The 23,622-nt window shown below is 46.3% G+C and overlaps 1 protein-coding gene across 4 annotated transcripts; it reads right to left on the reverse strand.

The window, feature by feature from the left end:
- Nucleotides 1-1,943: 1,943 nt before the first annotated feature.
- LOC109880351 (cyclin-D-binding Myb-like transcription factor 1) lies at nucleotides 1,944-23,529 on the reverse strand. 4 transcript variants are annotated; one of them, XM_031815258.1, is made up of 15 exons: nucleotides 23,218-23,529; nucleotides 19,367-19,473; nucleotides 15,704-15,789; nucleotides 15,426-15,525; nucleotides 15,232-15,308; nucleotides 14,989-15,146; nucleotides 12,706-12,738; nucleotides 12,518-12,627; nucleotides 10,627-10,855; nucleotides 10,076-10,227; nucleotides 9,630-9,800; nucleotides 9,375-9,448; nucleotides 9,105-9,263; nucleotides 2,936-3,233; nucleotides 1,944-2,702 (listed from the first exon to the last, which is right to left on the reverse strand). In XM_031815258.1, the coding sequence occupies exons 2-15, from the start codon at nucleotides 19,470-19,472 to the stop codon at nucleotides 2,668-2,670; spliced, it is 1,788 nt and encodes a 595-aa protein (XP_031671118.1). In that variant the 5' UTR covers nucleotide 19,473; nucleotides 23,218-23,529; the 3' UTR covers nucleotides 1,944-2,667. The 4 variants fall into 4 exon arrangements, with proteins under 4 accessions (XP_031671118.1, XP_031671120.1, XP_031671119.1 ...); XM_031815260.1 differs by having other exon boundaries at nucleotides 15,016-15,146; nucleotides 23,218-23,444; XM_031815259.1 differs by lacking the exon at nucleotides 23,218-23,529 and adding an exon at nucleotides 20,867-20,927.
- Between the last annotated feature and the right edge of the window lie 93 nt (nucleotides 23,530-23,622).

Below are 23,622 nucleotides of genomic sequence, written 5' to 3' on the forward strand. Positions count from 1 at the left end.
TCACAACGTTGACATCAGCAAACTACACGACACCTGCGGTTCTGAGGCCGGTTGGATGTACTGCCAAATTCTCTACAATGACTTATGGTAAGGAAATTAACATCACATTTTCTGGCAACAGCTTTGGTGGACATTTTTGCAGTCAGCATGCCAATTGTACACTCCCTCAACTTAAGACCTCTGTGGCATTGAGTTGTGACAACTGCACACTTTTAGAGTTGCCTTTTATTGTCCCCAGCACAAGGTGCACATGTGTAATGATCATGCTGTTTAATCAGCTATTTGATATGCCATAGTTGACCCACCCCCCTCTTCAGAGGACAAATATATGGTGTTTTTACACCTTTAGAGTACATGGTACTTTTATATAAAACAATCACACAACATAATACATTACATCACCTCTAATCCCACCTCTAATCCCACCTCTAATCCCACCTCTAATCCCACCTCTAATCCCACCCCTCAGCCCACCCCTCAGCCACTCAGCCCATCCCACCCCTCAGCCCATCCCATCCCACCCCTCAGCCCATCCCATCCCATCCCTCAGCCCATCCCACCTCTCAGCCACTCTCAGCCCATCCCACCTCTCAGCCACTCTCAGCCCATCCAACCCCTCAGCCACTCTCAGCCCATCCCACCCTTCAGCCCATCCCACCCTTCAGCCCATCCCACCTCTGTCACTCTCAGCCCATCCCACCTCTCAGCCACTCTCAGCCCATCCCAACTCTCAGCCACTCTCAGCCCATCCCACCTCTCAGCCACTCTCAGCCCATCCCACCTCATCCCACCCCTCAGCCCATCCCACCTCTTAGCCACTCTCAGCCCATCCCACCTCTCAGCCACTCTCAGCCCATCCCACCTCTCAGCCACTCTCAGCCCATCCCACCCCTCAGCCACTCTCAGCCCATCCCACCTCTCAGCCCATCCCACCCCTCAGCCACTCTCAGCCCATCCCACCTCTCAGCCACTCTCAGCCCATCCCACCTCTCAGCCACTCTCAGCCCATCCCACCCCTCAGCCACTCTCAGCCCATCCCACCTCTCAGCCACTCTCAGCCCATCCCACCCCTCAGCCACTCTCAGCCCATCCCACCCCTCAGCCACTCTCAGCCCATCCCACCCCTCAGCCACTCTCAGCCCATCCCACCTCTCAGCCCATCCCACCCCTCAGCCCATCCCACCCCTCAGCCACTCTCAGCCCATCCCACCTCTCAGCCGATCCCACCCCTCAGCCACTCTCAGCCCATCCCACCTCTCAGCCGATCCCACCCCTCAGCCACTCTCAGCCCATCCCACCTCTCAGCCACTCTCAGACTGATCCACCGTGAGCAGAGTGCATGCAGAGGGAGTGAGTGACAGACAGAGGAGCAGCTAATAGATTTACTAAACAGTGGAAGTTATTTCTGGTTTCCATCTTTACATTTGGCAGAAGCAATTAGCCCTGGGTAGGGCCTGAATGTTACAGGCCTGGGTAGGATAGGGCCTGAATGTTGCAGGCATGGGTAGGGTAAGGCCTGAATGTTGCAGGCATGGGTAGGGTAAGGCCTGAATGTTGCAGGCATGGGTAGGGTAAGGCCTGAATGTTACAGGCCTGGGTAGGGTAGGGCCTGAATGTTGCAGGCATGGGTAGGGTAGGGCCTGAATGTTGCAGGCCTGGGTAGGGTAGGGCCTGAATGTTGCAGGCCTGGGTAGGGCCTGAATGTTGCAGGCATGGGTAGGGCAGGTCTGGAATGTTGCAGGCATGGGTAGGGTAGGGCCTGAATGTTGCAGGCCTGGGTAGGAATACCCTTCGCAATATTGGTAAACCCAGGTCAATGTAAACCTGCCAACACCTGTCTCAAAATTTTAAATCAGAATGTGGACAAGATCAGGACAAAGGACCAGGTATAACCGGGGATAAAGTGTCGGACGATCGTTAGGCAGTACTAAAACACACCAGAGTAGCAACTGTGGGAGTTTTTATTACACATAAATAAACTAAATGCAGATATAATTCACAGTGTCAGATGAATGAGAATCTGTCCTGTTCTTTGTGGGGTCAGTAGGCAGACGGTTCCAACAGAAACACTGGGACCTACAAACTGTAGGATGCTGTTCTGAGGCGGAGCAACCAGAGAATCTACAATGACACTGAGTGGACAAAACATTAACAACAATATTCATGACAGACTGACCAGGTGATAGGATCCCTTATTAAATCCACTTCAGAGTAGATGAAGGAGAGGAGACAGGTTAAATCCCCTTCAGGGTAGATGAAGGAGAGGAGACAGGTTAAATAAGGATTTTATAGCCTTCTGACATGGGGTTGCAACTCAATATTAGGAAGTTCTTTGTCCACTCAGTGTATATCTGTGGCTCTGGCTGCAGTCTTTATAATGGACAGTTTGGAAAAGCCGTTCTGCAACACACTCTCTCTCACACACACGGTCAGGCCGGCCCCCACAGGAGCCCACAATGACATCATAGTCTCACCTCTGACCCAAAATAACTTCTTCTTGGTTGGGGTTTGAAGGCGGTGTACATACCAGTATTACTGCCATACCCAAGAAAACATTTAAAGGGGAGGGGCTTAATGGCCAACTCAGCCAATCAGAAATAATGTCCAAAATTATGACATGTCCACTCTGCTGTTTGATGGGCTCCATCAGTGATGATGTCATCCAGCTCAGTCAGAGCCATGCTGGTTCTCCAGGATCAGATCTGAAGGAGAGAAGAAGAGGAGGATGAGTGAGTGAGTGAGTGAGTGAGTGAGTGAGTGAGTGAGTGAGTGAGTGAGTGAGTGAGTGAGTGAGTGAGTGAGTGAGTGAGTGAGTGAGTGAGTGAGTGAGTGAGTGAGTGAGTGAGTGAGTGAGTGGAGTGAGTGAGTGAGTGAGTGAGTGAGTGAGTGAGTGAGTGAGTGAGTGAGTGAGTGAGTGATGAGTGAGTGAGTGTACCTGTCAGTGTGCTGCTGACATTTGTAGGAGAAACGATAAGCACCGCCCCCTTCGCTATCCCAGAATCCACCGCCTGCTCCTGAGAGGGAGAGTCCAGGACCTTGGCAGTAAAGCTGTCTGTCATTGGCTCCAGAGTCTCGGTGGCTCCGCCTTGTGAGGAACCAATCAGGAAGTTCTGCTCTGGCTCCTCCCCCTGCATCTCCACAACCAGCTGTGATTGGCAAAGAGGCTCTGTAGAGCTGTGGTCAGAGGTGACCGTCTGAATGATGACGCTGTCATTGGAACAAAGACCCTCCGTCTGACAACAAAAAAACATGCTGCACTTAAAGTCAGATAATAATTAGTTTCTATGGGTGTGAACATTATTATTATATTTCCAAGGACTAGTTCACCAGGGGTATATTACTAACTAACGACTAGTTCACCAGGGGTATATTACTAACTAAGGACTAGTTCACCAGGGGTATATTACTAACTAAGGACTAGTTCACCAGGGGTATATTACTAACTAAGGACTAGTTCACCAGGGGTATATTATTAACTAAGGACTAGTTCACCAGGGGTATATTACTAACTAAGGACTAGTTCACCAGGGGTATATTACTAACTAAGGACTAGTTCACCAGGGGTATATTACTAACTAAGGACTAGTTCACCAGGGGTATATTACTAACTAAGGACTAGTTCACCAGGGGTATATTACTAACTAAGGACTAGTTCACCAGGGGTATATTACTAACTAAGGACTAGTTCACCAGGGGTATATTACTAACTAAGGACTAGTTCACCAGGGGTATATTACTAACTAAGGACTAGTTCACCAGGGGTATATTACTAACTAAGGACTAGTTCACCAGGGGTATATTACTAACTAAGGACTAGTTCACCAGGGGTATATTACTAACTAAGGACTAGTTCACCCAGGGGTATATTACAGGTAGTAGGTATTACTAACTAAGGACTAGTTCACCAGGGGTATATTACTAACTAAGGACTAGTTCACCAGGGGTATATTACTAACTAAGGACTAGTTCACCAGGGTATATTACTAACTAAGGACTAGTTCACCAGGGGTATATTACTAACTAAGGACTAGTTCACCAGGGGTATATTACTAACTAAGGACTAGTTCACCAGGGGTATATTACTAACTAAGGACTAGTTCACCAGGGGTATATTACTAACTAAGGACTAGTTCACCAGGGGTATATTACTAACTAAGGACTAGTTCACCTGGGGTATATTACTAACTAAGGACTAGTTCACCAGGGGTATATTACTAACTAGGACTAGTTCACCAGGGGTATATTACTAACTAACGACTAGTTCACCAGGGGTATATTACTAACTAAGGACTAGTTCACCAGGGGTATATTACTAAGGACTAGTTCACCAGGGTATATTACTAACTAACGACTAGTTCACCAGGGGTATATTACTAACTAACGACTAGTTCACCAGGGGTATATTACTAACTAACGACTAGTTCACCAGGGGTATATTACTAACTAACGACTAGTTCACCAGGGGCATATTACTAACTAAGGACTAGTTCACCAGGGGTATATTACTAACTAATGACTAGTTCACCAGGGTATATTACTAACTAAGGACTAGTTCACCAGGGGTATATTACTAACTAAGGACTAGTTCACCAGGGGTATATTACTAACTAAGGACTAGTTCACCAGGGGTATATTACTAACTAAGGACTAGTTCACCAGGGGTATATGACTAAGGACTAGTTCACCAGGGGTATATTACTAACTAAGGACTAGTTCACCAGGGGTATATTATTAACTAAGGACTAGTTCACCAGGGGTATATTACTAACTAAGGACTAGTTCACCAGGGGTATATTACTAACTAAGGACTAGTTCACCAGGGGTATATTACTAACTAAGGACTAGTTCACCAGGGGTATGTTACTAACTAAGGACTAGTTCACCAGGGGTATATTACTAACTAACGACTAGTTCACCAGGGGTATATTACTAACTAACGACTAGTTCACCAAGGGTATATTACTAACTAAGGACTAGTTCACCAGGGGTATATTACTAACTAAGGACTAGTTCACCAGGGGTATATTACTAACTAAGGACTAGTTCACCAGGGGTATATTACTAACTAAGGACTAGTTCACCAGGGGTATATTACTAACTAAGGATTAGTTCACCAGGGGTATATTACTAACTAAGGACTAGTTCACCAGGGGTATATTACTAACTAAGGACTAGTTCACCAGGGGTATATTACTAACTAACGACTAGTTCACCAGGGGTATATTACTAACTAAGGATTAGTTCACCAGGGGTATATTACTAAGGACTAGTTCACCAGGGGTATATTACTAACTAAGGATTAGTTCACCAGGGGTATATTACTAAGGACTAGTTCACCAGGGGTATATTACTAACTAAGGACTAGTTCACCAGGGGTATATTACTAACTAAGGACTAGTTCACCAGGGGTATATTACTAACTAAGGACTAGTTCACCAGGGGTATATTACTAACTAAGGACTAGTTCACCAGGGGTATATTACTAACTAAGGACTAGTTCACCAGAGGTATATTACTAACTAAGGACTAGTTCACCAGGGGTATATTACTAACTAAGGATTAGTTCACCAGGGGTATATTACTAACTAAGGATTAGTTCACCAGGGGTATATTACTAACTAACGACTAGTTCACCAGGGGTATATTACTAACTAAGGACTAGTTCACCAGGGGTATATTACTAACTAAGGACTAGTTCACCAGGGGTATATTACTAACTAAGGACTAGTTCACCAGGGGTATATTACTAACTAAGGACTAGTTCACCAGGGGTATATTACTAACTAAGGACTAGTTCACCAGGGGTATATTACTAACTAAGGACTAGTTCACCAGGGGTATATTACTAACTAAGGACTAGTTCACCAGGCGTATATTACTAACTAAGGACTAGTTCACCAGGGGTATATTACTAACTAAGGACTAGTTCACCAGGGGTATATTACTAACTAAGGACTAGTTCACCAGGGGTATATTACTAACTAAGGACTAGTTCACCAGGGGTATATTACTAACTAAGGACTAGTTCACCAGGGGTATATTACTAAGGACTAGTTCACCAGGGGTATATGACTAAGGACTAGTTCACCAGGGGTATATTACTAAGGACTAGTTCACCAGGGGTATATGACTAAGGACTAGTTCACCAGGGGTATATTACTAAGGACTAGTTCACCAGGGGTATATTACTAAGGACTAGTTCACCAGGGGTATATTACTAACTAAGGACTAGTTCACCAGGGGTATATTACTAACTAAGGACTAGTTCACCAGGGGTATATTACTAACTAAGGACTAGTTCACCAGGGGTATATTACTAACTAAGGACTAGTTCACCAGGGGACTAAACTAAGGACTAGTTACTAACTAAGGACTAGTTCACCAGGGGTATATTACTAACTAAGGACTAGTTCACCAGGGGTATATTACTAACTAAGGACTAGTTCACCAGGGGTATATTACTAACTAAGGACTAGTTCACCAGGGGTATATTACTAACTAAGGACTAGTTCACCAGGGGTATATTACTAAGGACTAGTTCACCAGGGGTATATGACTAAGGACTAGTTCACCAGGGGTATATTACTAAGGACTAGTTCACCAGGGGTATATGACTAAGGACTAGTTCACCAGGGGTATATTACTAAGGACTAGTTCACCAGGGGTATATTACTAAGGACTAGTTCACCAGGGGTATATTACTAAGGACTAGTTCACCAGGGGTATATTACTAACTAAGGACTAGTTCACCAGGGGTATATTACTAACTAAGGACTAGTTCACCAGGGGTATATTACAAACTAAGGACTAGTTCACCAGGGGTATATTACTAACTAAGGACTAGTTCACCAGGGGTATGTTACTAACTAAGGACTAGTTCACCAGGGGTATATTACTAACTAAGGACTAGTTCACCAGGGGTATATTACTAACTAAGGACTAGTTCACCAGGGGTATATTACTAACTAAGGACTAGTTCACCAGGGGTATATTACTAAGGACTAGTTCACCAGGGGTATATTACTAACTAACGACTAGTTCACCAGGGGTATATGACTAAGGACTAGTTCACCAGGGGTATATTACTAAGGACTAGTTCACCAGGGGTATATTACTAATTAAGGACTAGTTCACCAGGGGTATATTACTAACTAAGGACTAGTTCACCAGGGGTATATTACTAACTAAGGACTAGTTCACCTGGGGTATATTACTAACTAAGGACTAGTTCACCAGGCGTATATTACTAACTAAGGACTAGTTCACCAGGGGTATATTACTAACTAAGGACTAGTTCACCAGGGGTATATTACTAACTAAGGACTAGTTCACCAGGGGTATATTACTAAGGACTAGTTCACCAGGGGTATATTACTAACTAACGACTAGTTCACCAGGGGTATATGACTAAGGACTAGTTCACCAGGGGTATATTACTAAGGACTAGTTCACCAGGGGTATATTACTAACTAAGGACTAGTTCACCAGGGGTATATTACTAACTAAGGACTAGTTCACCAGGGGTATATTACTAACTAAGGACTAGTTCACCAGGGGTATATTACTAACTAAGGACTAGTTCACCAGGGGTATATTACTAACTAAGGACTAGTTCACCAGGGGTATATTATTAAGGACTAGTTCACCAGGGGTATATTATTAAGGACTAGTTCACCAGGGGTATATTACTAACTAAGGACTAGTTCACCAGGGGTATATTACTAACTAAGGACTAGTTCACCAGGGGTATATTACTAACTAAGGACTAGTTCACCAGGGGTATATTACTAACTAAGGACTAGTTCACCAGGGGTATATTACTAACTAAGGACTAGTTCACCAGGGGTATATTACTAACTAACGACTAGTTCACCAGGGGTATATTATTAAGGACTAGTTCACCAGGGGTATATTACTAAGGACTAGTTCACCAGGGGTATATTACTAAGGACTAGTTCACCAGGGGTATATTACTAACTAAGGACTAGTTCACCAGGGGTATATTACTAACTAAGGACTAGTTCACCAGGGGTATATTACTAACTAAGGACTAGTTCACCAGGGGTATATTACTAACTAAGGACTAGTTCACCAGGGGTATATTACTAACTAAGGACTAGTTCACCAGGGGTATATTACTAACTAAGGACTAGTTCACCAGGGGTATATTACTAACTAAGGACTAGTTCACCAGGGGTATATTACTAACTAAGGACTAGTTCACCAGGGGTATATTACTAACTAAGGACTAGTTCACCAGGGGTATATGACTAACTAAGGACTAGTTCACCAGGGGTATATTACTAACTAAGGACTAGTTCACCAGGGGTATATGACTAACTAAGGACTAGTTCACCAGGGGTATATTACTAACTAAGGACTAGTTCACCAGGGGTATATTACTAACTAAGGACTAGTTCACCAGGGGTATATTACTAACTAAGGACTAGTTCACCAGGGGTATATTACTAACTAAGGACTAGTTCACCAGGGGTATATTACTAACTAAGGACTAGTTCACCAGGGGTATATTACTAACTAAGGACTAGTTCACCAGGGGTATATTACTAACTAAGGACTAGTTCACCAGGGGTATATTACTAACTAAGGACTAGTTCACCAGGGGTATATTACTAACTAAGGACTAGTTCACCAGGGGTATATTACTAACTAAGGACTAGTTCACCAGGGGTATATTACTAACTAAGGACTAGTTCACCAGGGGTATATTACTAACTAATGACTAGTTCACCAGTGGTATATTACTAACTAAGGACTAGTTCACCAGTGGTATATTACTATCATAATATTACTGAGAGACTAAATGTTATTTATAATAATCGGTCACAAGTGTTTCTCTAAAAGCTGTCTGGGTTTAAATATCTTCTATTGTACAGAAAGCTGATTCGATTATTAGTACTAGATTACTTAGATTACTTATCGCTCAAACAGGGGAATTAACTAAATGTCTGACAACCAAAACCAAAACTAAACCGGTGGGGTTTAAGGAGGGGTTCTGAAAGAGGGGTTCTGAAAGACACTCATGGGGATGTCCACTGAAAGTTGACCCATTCTGTAAATGTGGCTCCATCCCTAACACTCACCGAGAGGCTGTGTAGGATGATGTGTTCTGGGGACGAGGGGGAGGAGCTAGCCGTCAGTGTGACGGTGGGATTGCTGGAAAGGCTGAGCGGCAGGCTCTGATTGGCTGCTGTCTGAAGGAAGTATGTCCCTGGAGTCCCTGTAGGGTGCAGGTGGAAAGACTACACACACACACACAGTGATTGTTGTGATAGCATAGTGAGATTAAAAGAGGATTACATCAACATTGTGTCTACATCTAAAAGGTAATATTTTGGTCTAATCCAACTCACAGGTAGGATCTGTAAGGTCTGCAGAGCAGCAGTGTTGAGGGTGATGGTCTCTGTGTCACTGGCACCAGCACTGTCTGAGGTTGATAGAGACACCAGTCAGTACACACACACACACACACACACACACACACACACACACACACACACACACACACACACACACACACACACACACACACCAGCACTGTCTGAGGCTGATAGAGACAACAGTCACTACACACACACACACACTTACTTCCCCTCCCCTGTACTGACCCAGGTGTGTGATCTGCAGGGGGATCTGCAGTGCTGTGACGGGCCGGGGGGGGGAGCTACAGCACTCCTCCAATCGCGTGACTCGGATCTGCAGGGAAGGGCTACCTGGCCCAGTGCCCGCCCCTAACGGCACCTGAGTCTCCATCAACTCCTGAAGACCCTTCAGTAACACTACACACAAACACACAGTATTATCTGCAGTAGTAACACTATCACTAGTTTTGAGAGGTAAGAGGTGAGGATAGGTAAGCGTCAGCTGTCAGAGGTGAGGAATGATGAGAGGTAAGGGTCAGGGTTCAGAGGAGAGGTCAGAGTAAGGGGTTAGAGGTGAGGAGTGATGAGAGATAAGGGTCAGAGGTGAGGAAAGGTAAGGGTCGCTTCAGAGGTGAGAAAAGATGAGGTAAGGGTCTGAGGTAAGGGTCAGAGGTGAGGCCCAGGGGTGTTACCGTGGAAGGGCAGTTCCTTGTGATTGGCTACTTGTCTCTTGATGCTCCACCACTTAGATCTGAGCCACTGAGGAGAGCGAACACTGCTCCACCCCCCCGCTAGCTCCTCCCACTTTAACTCATTCTCATCATCCACATCCAACTCCACTATCCTGCACACACACACACACGGAGAGAGAGTAAGCCAGAAGAAGTAGACACCAGATAAAGGTACTTTCATCAATAAAGCTGGTTTGAATTCTGCTTTCTAATAAATGTAATTACCCACCTAGACCCCCACCACCTAGACCCCCACCACCCAGATACACCCCACCACCCAAATACCCACCACCCAGAACCCCACCACCCAGCCCCTCACCACCCAGAACCCCACCACCCAGAACCCCACCACCCAGAACCCCACCACCCAGAACCCCACCACCTAGACCCCCACCACCTAGACCCCCACCACCCAGATACACCCCACCACCCAGATACCCAACCCCCACCACCCAGAACCCCACCACCCAAATACCACCACCCAGACCCCCACCACCCAGACCACTCCCTACCTGTGTACTAAGCTGAGATCCTGGTCTTTGGTCCACTCCGTCCCTCCACTCTGTTTCCAGTTGAGGTAGTTGAGCCATTTAGAGCGACACTGTTTCTCCGACCGCGTTCCCACCAGATCAGCTACAGCCGCCCACGACACCCCGCCCGTCACCGCACGGCCCGGACACACACCCGCCAGGGCATAGACACTGTCCGATAGACGCCTCTCCTCCTCCTCACTCCACTTCCCTACACACACAGACAACTGTAAGTCCCGCTTCCTAAAGCATAAACCCTCCAGGAGAAAGTGTCTGACCTGCTTCCTAAAGCATAAACCCTCCAGGATAAAGTGTCTGACCTGCTTCCTAAAGCATAAACCCTCCAGGAGAAAGTGTCTGACCTGCTTCCTAAAGCATAAACCCTCCAGGAGAAAGTGTCTGACCTGCTTCCTAAAGCATAAACCCTCCAGGAGAAAGTGTCTGACCTGCTTCCTAAAGCATAAACCCTCCAGGAGAAAGTGTCTGACCTGCTTCCTAAAGCATAAACCCTCCAGGATAAAGTATCTGACCTGCTTCCTAAAGCATAAACCCTCCAGGATAAAGTGTCTGACCTGCTTCCTAAAGCATAAACCCTCCAGGATAAAGTGTCTGACCTGCTTCCTAAAGCATACACCCTCCGGGATAAAGTATCTGACCTACTTCCTATAGCATACACCCTCCAGGATAAAGTATCTGACCTGCTTCCTAAAGCATAACCCTCCAGGATAAAGTATCTGACCTGCTTCCTAAAGCATAAACCCTCCAGGATAAAGCGTCTGACCTGCTTCCTAAAGCATACACCCTCCAGGATAAAGCGTCTGACCTGCTTCCTAAAGCATAAACCCTCCAGGATAAAGCATCTGACCTGCTTCCTAAAGCATAAACCCTCCAGGATAAAGTGTCTGACCTGCTTCCTAAAGCATAAACCCTCCAGGATAAAGTGTCTGACCTGCCTCCTAAAGCATACACCCTCCGGGATAAAGTATCTGACCTGCTTCCTAAAGCATACACCCTCCAGGATAAAGTGTCTGACCTGCTTCCTAAAGCATACACCCTCCAGGATAAAGTATCTGACCTGCTTCCTAAAGCATAAACCCTCCAGGATAAAGTATCTGACCTGCTTCCTAAAGCATAAGCCCTCCAGGATAAAGGGTCTGACCTGCTTCCTAAAGCATAAACCCTCCAGGATAAAGTGTCTGACCTGCTTCCTAAAGCATAAACCCTCCAGGATAAAGTGTCTGACCTGCCTCCTAAAGCATACACCCTCCGGGATAAAGTATCTGACCTGCTTCCTAAAGCATACACCCTCCAGGATAAAGTGTCTGACCTGCTTCCTAAAGCATACACCCTCCAGGATAAAGTATCTGACCTGCTTCCTAAAGCATAAACCCTCCAGGATAAAGTATCTGACCTGCTTCCTAAAGCATAAGCCCTCCAGGATAAAGTGTCTGACCTGCTTCCTAAAGCATAAACCCTCCAGGATAAAGTGTCTGACCTGCTTCCTAAAGCATAAACCCTCCAGGATAAAGGGTCTGACCTGCTTCCTAAAGCATAAACCCTCCAGGATAAAGTATCTGACCAGCTTCCTAAAGCATAAACCCTCCAGGATAAAGTATCTGACCTGCTTCCTAAAGCATACACCCTCCAGGATAAAGTATCTGACCAGCTTCCTAAAGCATAAACCCTCCAGGATAAAGTATCTGACCAGCTTCCTAAAGCATAAACCCTCCAGGATAAAGTATCTGACCTGCTTCCTAAAGCATACACCCTCCAGGATAAAGTATCTGACCAGCTTCCTAAAGCATAAACCCTCCAGGATAAAGTATCTGACCTGCTTCCTAAAGCATACACCCTCCAGGATAAAGTATCTGACCTGTGTTGCAGGTGTCCTTCATTAGTCGGCAGCGGTCTTTAACAGACGAGGCGCTGCGGCCCAGAGCGGCTCCTATGGTGGCCCAGTCATTACCATGCTTCTGTCTCAGCCTAAACACATCACATCCTCAGACTGCAGCACATATGGACTGGAGACACATTTAGAGGAGGAAGTGATGTTATACTCACTCTTTCAGCTTGTTGATCTCCTCAGGAGAGTACCTTTACAACAACAACAGCAACAACAACAACAACATCAGCTCACACACACCAACCCACCAAAACTCTGTGTGTCTGGGGGAGGGGGGTATGATCATGTGTGTGTGTGTGGAGGGAGGGGATGCTATGACGGTGTGTGTGTGGAGGGAGGGGTTGCTATGATGTGTGTGTGTGTGTAGAGGGAGGGGTTGCTATGACGGTGTGTGTGTGGAGGGAGGGGTTGCTATGACGGTGTGTGTGTGGGGGGGAGGGGTTGCTATGATGTGTGTGTGTGTGTGTGTGTGTGTGTGTGGGGGGAGGGGTTGCTATGATGTGTGTGTGGGGGAGGGGTTGCTATGATGTGTGTGTGTGTGGAGGGAGGGGTTGCTATGACGGTGTGTGTGTGTGGGGGGGGGGGGTTGCTATGATGTGTGTGGGGGGAGGGGTTGCTATGACGGTGTGTGTGGGGGGAGGGGTTGCTATGACGGTGTGTGTGGGGGGAGGGGTTGATATGATGGTGTGTGTGGGGGGAGGGGTTGCTATGACGGTGTGTGTGGGGGGGAGGGGTTGCTATGACGGTGTGTGTGGGGGGGAGGGGTTGCTATGACGGTGTGTGTGGGGGGAGGGGTTGCTATGACGGTGTGTGTGGGGGGAGGGGTTGCTATGACGGTGTGTGTGGGGGGAGGGGTTGCTATGACGGTGTGTGTGGGGTGAGGGGTTGCTTTGACGGTGTGTGTGGGGGAGGGGTTGATATGATGGTGTGTGGGGGGAGGGGTTGCTATGATGATGTGTGTGGGGGGATGGGTTGCTATGACGGTGTGTGTGGGGTGAGGGGTTGCTTTGACGGTGTGTGGGTGGGGGGAGGAGGTATGATGATGTGTGTGGGGGGAGGGGTTGATATGATGGTGTGTGTGGGGGAGGGGTTGCTATGATGGTGTGTGTGGAGGGAGGGGTTGATATGACGGTGTGTGTGGGGGAGGGTTTGCTATGATGGTGTGTGTGGGGGGGAGGGGTTGCTATGACGGTGTGTGTGGGGGGAGGGGTTGCTATGATGGTGCGTGTGGGGGGAGGGGTTGCTATGACGGTGTGTGTGGGGGAGGGGTTGATATGATCTCAGGGGGAGGGGTTGCTATGATGGTGTGTGGGTGGGGGGAGGAGGTATGACGGTGTGTGTGGGGGGAGGGGTTGCTCTGACGGTGTGTGTGGGGGGAGGGGTTGCTCTGACGGTGTGTGTGGGGGGAGGGGTTGCTATGATGGTGTGTGGGGGGGGGGGGGGGGTTGCTATGACGGTGTGTGTGGGGGGAGGGGTTGCTTTGATGGTGTGTGTGGGGGAGGGGTTGCTATGATGGTGTGTGGGTGGGGGGAGAAGGTATGATGATGTGTGTGGGGGAGGGGTTGATATGATGTTGTGTGTGGGGGGAGGGGATGCTATGATGGTGTGTGTGGGGGGTATGATGATGTGGGGGGGGTGGGTGAATGATGATGTGGGGGGGTATGATGATGTGGGGGGGTGTGTGTGGGTGAATGACGATGTGGGGGGGTATGATGATGTGGGGGGGGTGGGGGGGCTATGATGATGTGTGGGGGGGTATGATGATGTGTGGGGGGTGATTGAATGTGTGGGGGGGTAATGATGATGTGTGGGGTGGGGCTATGATGATGTGGGGTGGTATGATGATGTGTGGGGGGGCTATAATGATGTATAGGGGGTATGATGATGTGGGGGGGTCTGATGATGTGTGTGGGGGTATGATGATGTGTGGGGGTATGATGATGTGTGGGGGTATGATGATGTGGGGGGGTATGATGATGTGGGGTGGAGCTATGATGATGTGTGGGGGGGTATGATGATGTGGGGTGGAGCTATGATGATGTGTGGGGGGGTATGATGATGTGGGGTGGAGCTATGATGATGTGTGGGGGGGTATGATGATGTGTGGGGCGGGCTATGATGATGTGGGGGGGCTATGATGATGTGGGGGGGTATGATGATGTGGGGGGGCATGATGATGTGGGGGGGCATGATGATGTTGGGGGGGTATGATGATGTGGGGGGGTGTGATGATATGTGGGGGGGTGTGGTGATGTGGGGGGGGGCATGATGATGTGGGGGGGGTGTGATGATGTGGGGGGGGGGGGGCATGATGATGTGGGGGGGGGCATGATGATGTGGGGGGGGGGCATGATGATGTGTGTGGGGGGCTATGATGATGTGTGTGTGGGGCTATGATGATGTGTGTGTGTGTGGGGGGGGGGGGGGGGGGGAGTACTGACTTGCCCACATGGTTGCGGTTATCGTACATGCGGAGGACTCGTCGGTAGACGGCGAACAGCGGTCGGTTCAGACCCCAGGCCACGCTGCGGTAGAAATCCTTACGCTCCTCCTTAGACATCTCAAAGATGATCTCAGCTGGGTCCTCCATTCCCCGACCCTGCACACACACAAAGTAGTACAGACTCCCTAACACAAGTCACCTGGTGGGAACGCTTACCGTGTGTGTGTGTGTGTGTGTGTACCTTCACATATTGTTGGATGTTGCTCATCAGGAGGTCGATCTCCTCTTTAGACCACATGCCTTGTTTCCACTTATGACCTGCAGACAAACAACCAATCACAGCCTCTGTTAGCCCACTGACCAATCACAGCCTGCGTAAACCCACTGACCAACCACAGATATATGTAGCAAGCTCCATGTGCATTGTGTGTACACCTTTGTTAACTAGTGTGTCTTTATCCTCCTTGGTGGTGAACCAGGCCTGGCTGACAGGAGATATATCTTCCCTGTTCTGAGGATCCTCACTCTGCAAGATCTACACACACACAGTAAAGAAAAATTAAGAGGACGGGAGGGGAGAGGAGAGAGAATGAAAGGAGGAGAGGGAATGAGGAGGAGAGAGAATGAGAAGAGGAGAGAGAATCAGAGGAGAAGAGAGGAAGAGGAGACAATGAGAGGAGAGAAAGAGGTCGTGGGAGTGGTTTGTCAGGTACCTGTATCTGGGCCACCCCCTCTTCCGTGATGTCACTGTCGTCGGTGGCGGTCATAGTCACCTCGAAGCTCTCGTCTCCCTCTGACACTGAAACAATGACTTATCAATGACCCAAGACCAGCTCAGTTCATCCCTACCATTATGACAATGAGTCATCCTAATGCTGCATCAAATGTACAAGGTCCTAGGGGCATTGGCAGATACAATGTAAGTAACTTAAATTATGTCCCCCTAATTGCCCTGAATGCCTCAGGTTATCAGTCAACCCACCAGGGTATTTACAAACAGCATAGGAATTAAATAATCAATATGTACTGATCATATCTTTACTAATGCTGCAGAAACTTGTTTTAAAGCAGTATCCAAATCCATAGGATGTAGTGATCACAATATAGTAGCCATATCTAGGAAAACCACAGTTCCAAAGGCTGGACCGAATATAGGGTTCAAAAGGTCATACAAGAAGTTTTGTAGTGATTCATATGTTGATGATGTAAAGATTATTTGCTGGTCTGTGGTGTGTAATGAGGAGCAACCAGACGCTGCTGGTCTGTGGTGTGTAATGAGGAGCAACCAGACGCTGCTGGTCTGTAATGAGTAGCAACCAGACGCTGTTGGTCTGTGGTGTGGAATGAGGAGCAACCAGACGCTGCTGGTCTGTGGTGTGTAATGAGGAGCAACCAGACGCTGCTGGTCTGTGGTGTGTAATGAGGAGCAACCAGACGCTGCTGGTCTGTGGTGTGGAATGAGGAGCAACCAGACGCTGCTGGTCTGTGGTGTGGAATGAGGAGCAACCAGACGCTGCTGGTCTGTGGTGTGGAATGAGGAGCAACCAGACGCTGTTGGTCTGTGGTGTGTAATGAGGAGCAACCAGACGCTGTTGGTCTGTGGTGTGTAATGAGGAGCAACCAGACGCTGCTGGTCTGTGGTGTGTAATGAGGAGCAACCAGACGCTGCTGGTCTGTGGTGTGTAATGAGGAGCAACCAGACGCTGCTGGTCTGTGGTGTGGAATGAGGAGCAACCAGACGCTGCTGGTCTGTGGTGTGGAATGAGGAGCAACCAGACGCTGCTGGTCTGTGGTGTGGAATGAGGAGCAACCAGACGCTGTTGGTCTGTGGTGTGTAATGAGGAGCAACCAGACGCTGCTGGTCTGTGGTGTGTAATGAGGAGCAACCAGACGCTGTTGGTCTGTGGTGTGTAATGAGGAGCAACCAGACGCTGCTGGTCTGTGGTGTGGAATGAGGAGCAACCAGACGCTGCTGGTCTGTGGTGTGTAATGAGTAGCAACCAGACGCTGCTGGTCTGTGGTGTGTAATGAGTAGCAACCAGACGCTGCTGGTCTGTAGTGTGTAATGAGGAGCAACCAGACGCTGCTGGTCTGTGGTGTGTAATGAGGAGCAACCAGACGCTGCTGGTCTGTGGTGTGGAATGAGGAGCAACCAGACGCTGCTGGTCTGTGGTGTGTGATGAGGAGCAACCAGACGCTGCTGGTCTGTGGTGTGTGATGAGGAGCAATCAGACGCTGCACTTGACACATTTATGTAATTGCTTATTCTAGTTACTAATAAGCATGAACCCATTAAGAAAATTACTGTAAAAACTGTTAAATCCCTGCGGATTGATGAGGAATTTAAAAATTGTATGGTTGAGAGGGATGAGGCAAAAGGAATGGCAAATAAGTCTGGCAGCCCAACTGATTGGCAAACGTACTGCAAATGAAGAAATCATGTGACTAAACTAAATAAAAATAAACTATACTATGAAACAAAAATGTATTTACATAAAGAATGATAGTAAAAAGCTTTGGAGCATCTTAAATTACATTTTGGGAACAAAAGCCAACTCGGCTCCATCATTCATTGAATCAGATGGCTCATTCATCACAAAGCCTACTGATATTGCCAACTACTTTAATTACTTTTTCATTGGCAAGATTAGCAAATTTAGGGATGACATGCCAGCAACAAACGCTGACACTACACATCCAGGTATATCGGACCAAATTATGAAAGACAAGAATTGAACTTTTGAATTCCGTTATGTCAGTATGGAAGAAGACATTCAACAAGCACAGCACTTACACAAATGACTGAAGATTGGCTGAGAGAAATTGATGATAAAATGATTGTGGGGGCTGTCTTGTTAGACTTCAGTGCAGATTTGGACATGATTGATCATAGTCTGCTGCTGGAAAGACATATGTGTTATGGCTTTACACCCCCTGCTATAATGTGGATGAAGAGTTACCTGTCTAACATAACACAGAGGGTGTTCTTTAATGGAAGTCTCTACAACATAATCCAGGTAGAATCAGGCATTCTCCCGGGCAGCTGTTTAGGACCCTTACTGTTTTCAATGTTTACTAACGACACGCCATTGACTTTGAGTAAAGCCAGTGTCTCTGTTTTCGGGTTGACTCAACACTATACATGTCAGCTACTACAGCGACTGAAATGACTGCAACACTCAACAAAGAGCTGCAGTTAGTTTCAGAGTGGGTGGCAAGGAATAAGTTAGCCCTAAATATTTCAAAAACTAAAAGCACTGTATTTGGGACAAATCATTCACTAAACCCTAAACCTCAACTACATCTCATAATGAATAATGTGGAAATTGAGCAAGTTGAGGAGACTAAACTGCTTGGAGTAACCCTGGATTGTAAACTGCCATGGTCTAAACATATTGATACAACAGTTGCTAAGATAGGGAGAAGTCTGTCCATGATAAAGCACTGCTCTACTTTCTTAACAACACTATCAACAAGGCAGGTCCTACAGGCCCTAGTTTCTACCTTCTTAACAACACTATCAAACAAGGCAGGTCCTACAGGCCCTAGTTTCTACCTGCATCATAATTAACCACCCTGCATCATAAATGACCACCCTGCATCATAATGAACCACCCTGCATCATAACTAACACCCCTGCATCATAACTAACCACCCTGCAATATAACTAACTACCCTGCATCATAACTAACCACCCTGCATCATAACTAACCACCCTGCATCATAACTAACCACCTTGCATCATAACTAACTACCCTGCATCATAACTAACCACCCTGCATCATAACTAACCACCTTGCATCATAACTAACTACCCTGCATCATAACTAACCACCCTGCATCATAACTAACCACCCTGCATTATAAATGACCACCCTGCATCATAACTAACTACCCTGCATCATAAATGACCACCCTGTATTATAACTAACCACCCTGCATCATAACTAACCACCCTGCATCATAACTAACCACCCTGCATTATAAATGACCACCTTGCATCATAACCACCCTGCATCATAACTAACCACCCTGCATTATAAATGACCACCCTGAATCATAAATGACCACCCTGCATCATAACTAACTACCCTGCATCATAACTAACTACCCTGCATCATAACTAACTACGCAATATAATTTGTAGATCAGTCAGTCAAAATTGACCCATGATACATCACGGTTTTGATTCTCTCGAACAAGGCCAATGTGTGTGTTACCGTGTGGAAGATAACGTGTGTGTTACCGTGTGGAAGATAATGTGTGTGTTACCGCGCGGAAGATAATGTGCGTGTTACCGTGCGGAAGATAATGTGTGTGTTACCGTGTGGAAGATAATGTGTGTGTTACCGTGTGGAAGATAATGTGTGTGTTACCGTGTGGAGGACAGTGTAGTATGATGCTGCCGTCGCTGTCCTGGGTGAGAGTGACAGAGTTGACAGACTCCAGGGTCACCGAGTCCTCGTCTTCCCCCGTGCTCATACTGAAACACACACACACTTCAACTACACTGATAGCATGCGTGTCAAGAAAGTTATGCCATTAATTTATAATAGTTGACCACATTTAGATGGGCAGTACAACAAGGAAATAGGACACAAGAAAATAGGACACAAGGAGGCCCCAGATCTGGATCAGTGAATCTCTCTCAACTGAGTCAAATATAACAAACTGTGTGCTTTGAATTAGAGGTCGACTGATTAATCGGAATGGCCAATTAATTAGGGCCGATTTAAAGTTTTCCTAACCATTTGGAAATCAGTATTTTTGGGCGCCGATTTCCAATAATTTTATATATATATATATATACACACACACACACACATTTAATTTTTTTGTAGACCTTTTATTTAACTAGGCAAGTCAGTTAAGAACAAATTCTTATTTTCAATGACGGCCTACTGTGGGTTAACTGCCTTGTTCAGGGGCAGAACGACAGATTTTCACCTTGTCAGCTCAGGGGTTTCAATCTTGCAACCGCAGTTAACTAGTCCAACGCTCTAACCATTGCACTCCACGAGTAGCCTGCCTGTTACGCGAATGTAGTAGAAGCCAAGGTAAATTGCTAGCTAGCAATAAACTTATCTTATAAAAAACAATCAATCATAGTTATAACTACTGATCCAGTTTAGCAGGCAATATTAACCAGGTGAAATTGTGTCATTTCTCTTGCGTTCATTGCACGCAGAGTCAGGGTATATGCAACAGTTTGGGCTGCCTGGCTCATTGCGAACTAATTTGCCAGAATTTTACGTAATTATGACATAACACTGAAGGTTGTGCAATGTAACAAGAATATTTAGACGTAGGGATGCCACCCATTAGATAAAATACCGAACGGTTCCGTATTTCACTGAAATAATAAACGTTTTGTTTTCAAAATGATAGTTTCTGGATTCTATCATATTAATGACCAAAGGCTCGTATTTCTGTGTTATAATGTTATAATTAAGTCTGCACTTTCGTGCGTTTTGCCAGCAGCTCTTCGTAAGCACAGCGCTGTTTATGATTTCAAGCCTATCAGCCTAATGGCTGGTGTAACCAATGTGAAATGGCTAGCTAGTTAGCTGGGTGTGCGCTAATACTGTTTCAAACGTCACTCGCTTTTAGATTTGGAGTAGTTGTTCCCCTTGCGCTGCAAGGGCCGAGGCTTTTGTGGAGCGATGGGTAACAATGCTTAGAGTGTGGCTGTTGTCGATGTGTTGCTGGTTCGAGCCCAGGTAGGGGCGAGGAGGGGGACGGAAGCTATACTGTTACACTGGCAATACTAAAGTGCCTATAAGAACATCCAATAGTCAAAGGTATATGAAATACAAATGGTATAGAGAGAAATAGTCCTATAAATACTATATTAACTACAACCTAAAACCTCTTACCTTGGAATATTGAAGTCTCATGTTAAAAGGAACCACCAACTTTCATATGTTCTCATGTTCTGAGCAAGGAACTGAAACGTTAGCTTTATTACATGGCACATATTTGACATGGCACACATTTTTACATGGCACATATTACTTTCTTCTCCAACACTTTGTTTTTGCATTATTTAAACCAAATTGAACATGTTTCATTATTTATTTGAGGCTAAATGGATTTTATTTATGTTTTATATTAAGTTCAAATAAGTGTTAATTCAGTATTGTTGTAATTGTCATTATTAAAAATAAAAAAATTATCGGTATCGGCTTTTTTGGTCCTCCAATAATCGGTATCGGTGTTGAAACATCATAATCTGTCGACCTCTACTGTGAATACCATGTAGCTAGCTGAGCATGTGAATACCATGTAGCTAGCTGAGCCTGTGAATACCGTGTAGCTAGCTGAGCCTGAGAATATCATGTAGCTAGCTGAGCCTATATATATCATGTAGCTAGCTGAGCCTGTGAATACCATGTAGCTAGCTGAGCCTGTGAATACCGTGTAGCTAGCTGAGCCTGTGAATACCGTGTAGCTAGCTGAGCCTGAGAATATCATGTAGCTAGCTGAGCCTATATATATCATGTAGCTAGCTGAGCCTGTGAATACCATGTAGCTAGCTGAGCCTGTGAATACCGTGTAGCTAGCTGAGCCTGTGAATACCGTGTAGCTAGCTGAGCCTGAGAATATCATGTAGCTAGCTGAGCCTATATATATCATGTAGCTAGCTGAGCCTGTGAATACCATGTAGCTAGCTGAGCCTATATATATCATGTAGCTAGCTGAGCCTGTGAATACCATGTAGCTAGCTGAGGCTGTGAATACCGTGTAGCTAGCTGAGCCTGTGAATACCGTGTAGCTAGCTGAGCCTGAGAATATCATGTAGCTAGCTGAGCCTATATATATCATGTAGCTAGCTGAGCCTGTGAATACCATGTAGCTAGCTGAGCCTACGCATATCATGTAGCTAGCTGAGCCTGTGCATATCATGTAGCTCGCTGAGCCTGTGCATATCATGTAGCTCGCTGAGCCTGTGGATACCATGTAGCTAGCTGAGCCTACGGATATCATCTAGCTAGCTGAGCCTGTGCATATCATGTAGCTCGCTGAGCCTGTGCATATCATGTAGCTTGCTGAGCCTGTGGATACCATGTAGCTAGCTGAGCCTGTGAATACCATGTAGCTAGCTGAGCCTGAGAATATTGTGTAGCTAGCTGAGCCTGTGAATACCGTGTAGCTAGCTGAGCCTGTGAATACCGTGTAGCTAGCGGAGCCTGAGAATATTGTGTAGCTAGCTGAGCCTGTGAATACAGTGTAGCTAGCTGAGCCTGTGAATACCCTGTAGCTAGCTGAGCCTGTGAATACTGTGTAGCTAGCTGAGCCTGTGAATACCATGTAGCTAGCTGAGCCTGTGAATACCATGTAGCTAGCTGAGCCTGTGCATATCATGTAGCTCGCTGAGCCTGTGCATATCATGTAGCTCGCTGAGCCTGTGGATACCATGTAGCTAGCTGAGCCTACGGATATCATCTAGCTAGCTGAGCCTGTGCATATCATGTAGCTAGCTGAGCCTGTGGATACCATGTAGGGTAGCTTGTTTAGCCCCAGATCAGTGCATGACAGGAGAAGAGACGAGTGAAGGACACCAACTAACTAATAAGAATGAGATGCACCCAGTCGTTATCGTGGTACCAGCTAGCTAATGCACTTTGGCTAAAACACGAATTATTTAGCTAGCCTCGTTCGTTCAGTTAGGCTTTTATAGTTACGGCTGTCTTAGTCGAAAACAGAGGCTTTACAACAACGGCTAACTCAAATAAAAATGTATTTGTCACATGCTTCGTAAACAACAGGTGTAGAATAACAGTGACAAAATAATGAGGAATAAATAGACAATGAGTAACGATAATTGGCCATATACACAGGGTACAGAGTCAATGAGCAGGGAGGGGTACGAGGTTATTGAAGTAGATATGTACATACAGGTAGGGGTAACGTTACTAGGCAACAGGATAGATAAAACAGTAGCAGCAACGTCTACATGATTACACAACCAGGCCCTGTGCTGGTCGTTAGCCATAGCACATCATGCTAACTAGCTAGCATGCCAGCTAAATGAAAGAAGGCGAAAAGTCTCCGACGCCATGTTAGATCAGAAATTGTAGCTTGTGGTGTCTACGCAGGGTCGACATTTCAGCGTTGTTATTGTGTTGTGTTTATGTTGCAGCCCGTTTCATCATTGGCTCTATCTTTTTTTACCACATCGAGCCCCAAGCACAATCTGAATTATACGTTTGATTTTGTTACTTACTTCCTGTTTTTGGTCCGGGCACTTCGGAGAGACCAGGATGGAGGCAAATGCCAGGATGGAGAACCACTCTGGTGGAGTTTCCGCTAGATAACACAGCCACAAAGGCGAAATCGTAAAAAATCGTGAAAAAAAGGTCTTCATTTCATGTTAGGGCTAGGTATAAGGTTAGCAGTGTTAGTTTAAAAATCAGAGTTTAAGAAGATATTTTGTCGAAATAGGCGGGGGTTATGACTTTGTGGCTGTGTTAACTAGTGACTACCCTCTGGTAGAAAAGGCATGAGGGTTGCCAGATAAGGTCCGAAAAACAAAGTTTCTTCAGTTGCTTTGGTCAGAGAGGAAGAGGCAAAGTGAGACGTTTTACTTCGCCCGAAATCTGTCCACAATAGATAAGAATACGAATTGAGA

This window comes from Oncorhynchus kisutch, unplaced genomic scaffold, assembly GCF_002021735.2.
Source record: "Oncorhynchus kisutch isolate 150728-3 unplaced genomic scaffold, Okis_V2 Okis09a-Okis19a_hom, whole genome shotgun sequence".
Lineage (NCBI taxonomy): Eukaryota > Metazoa > Chordata > Actinopteri > Salmoniformes > Salmonidae > Oncorhynchus > Oncorhynchus kisutch.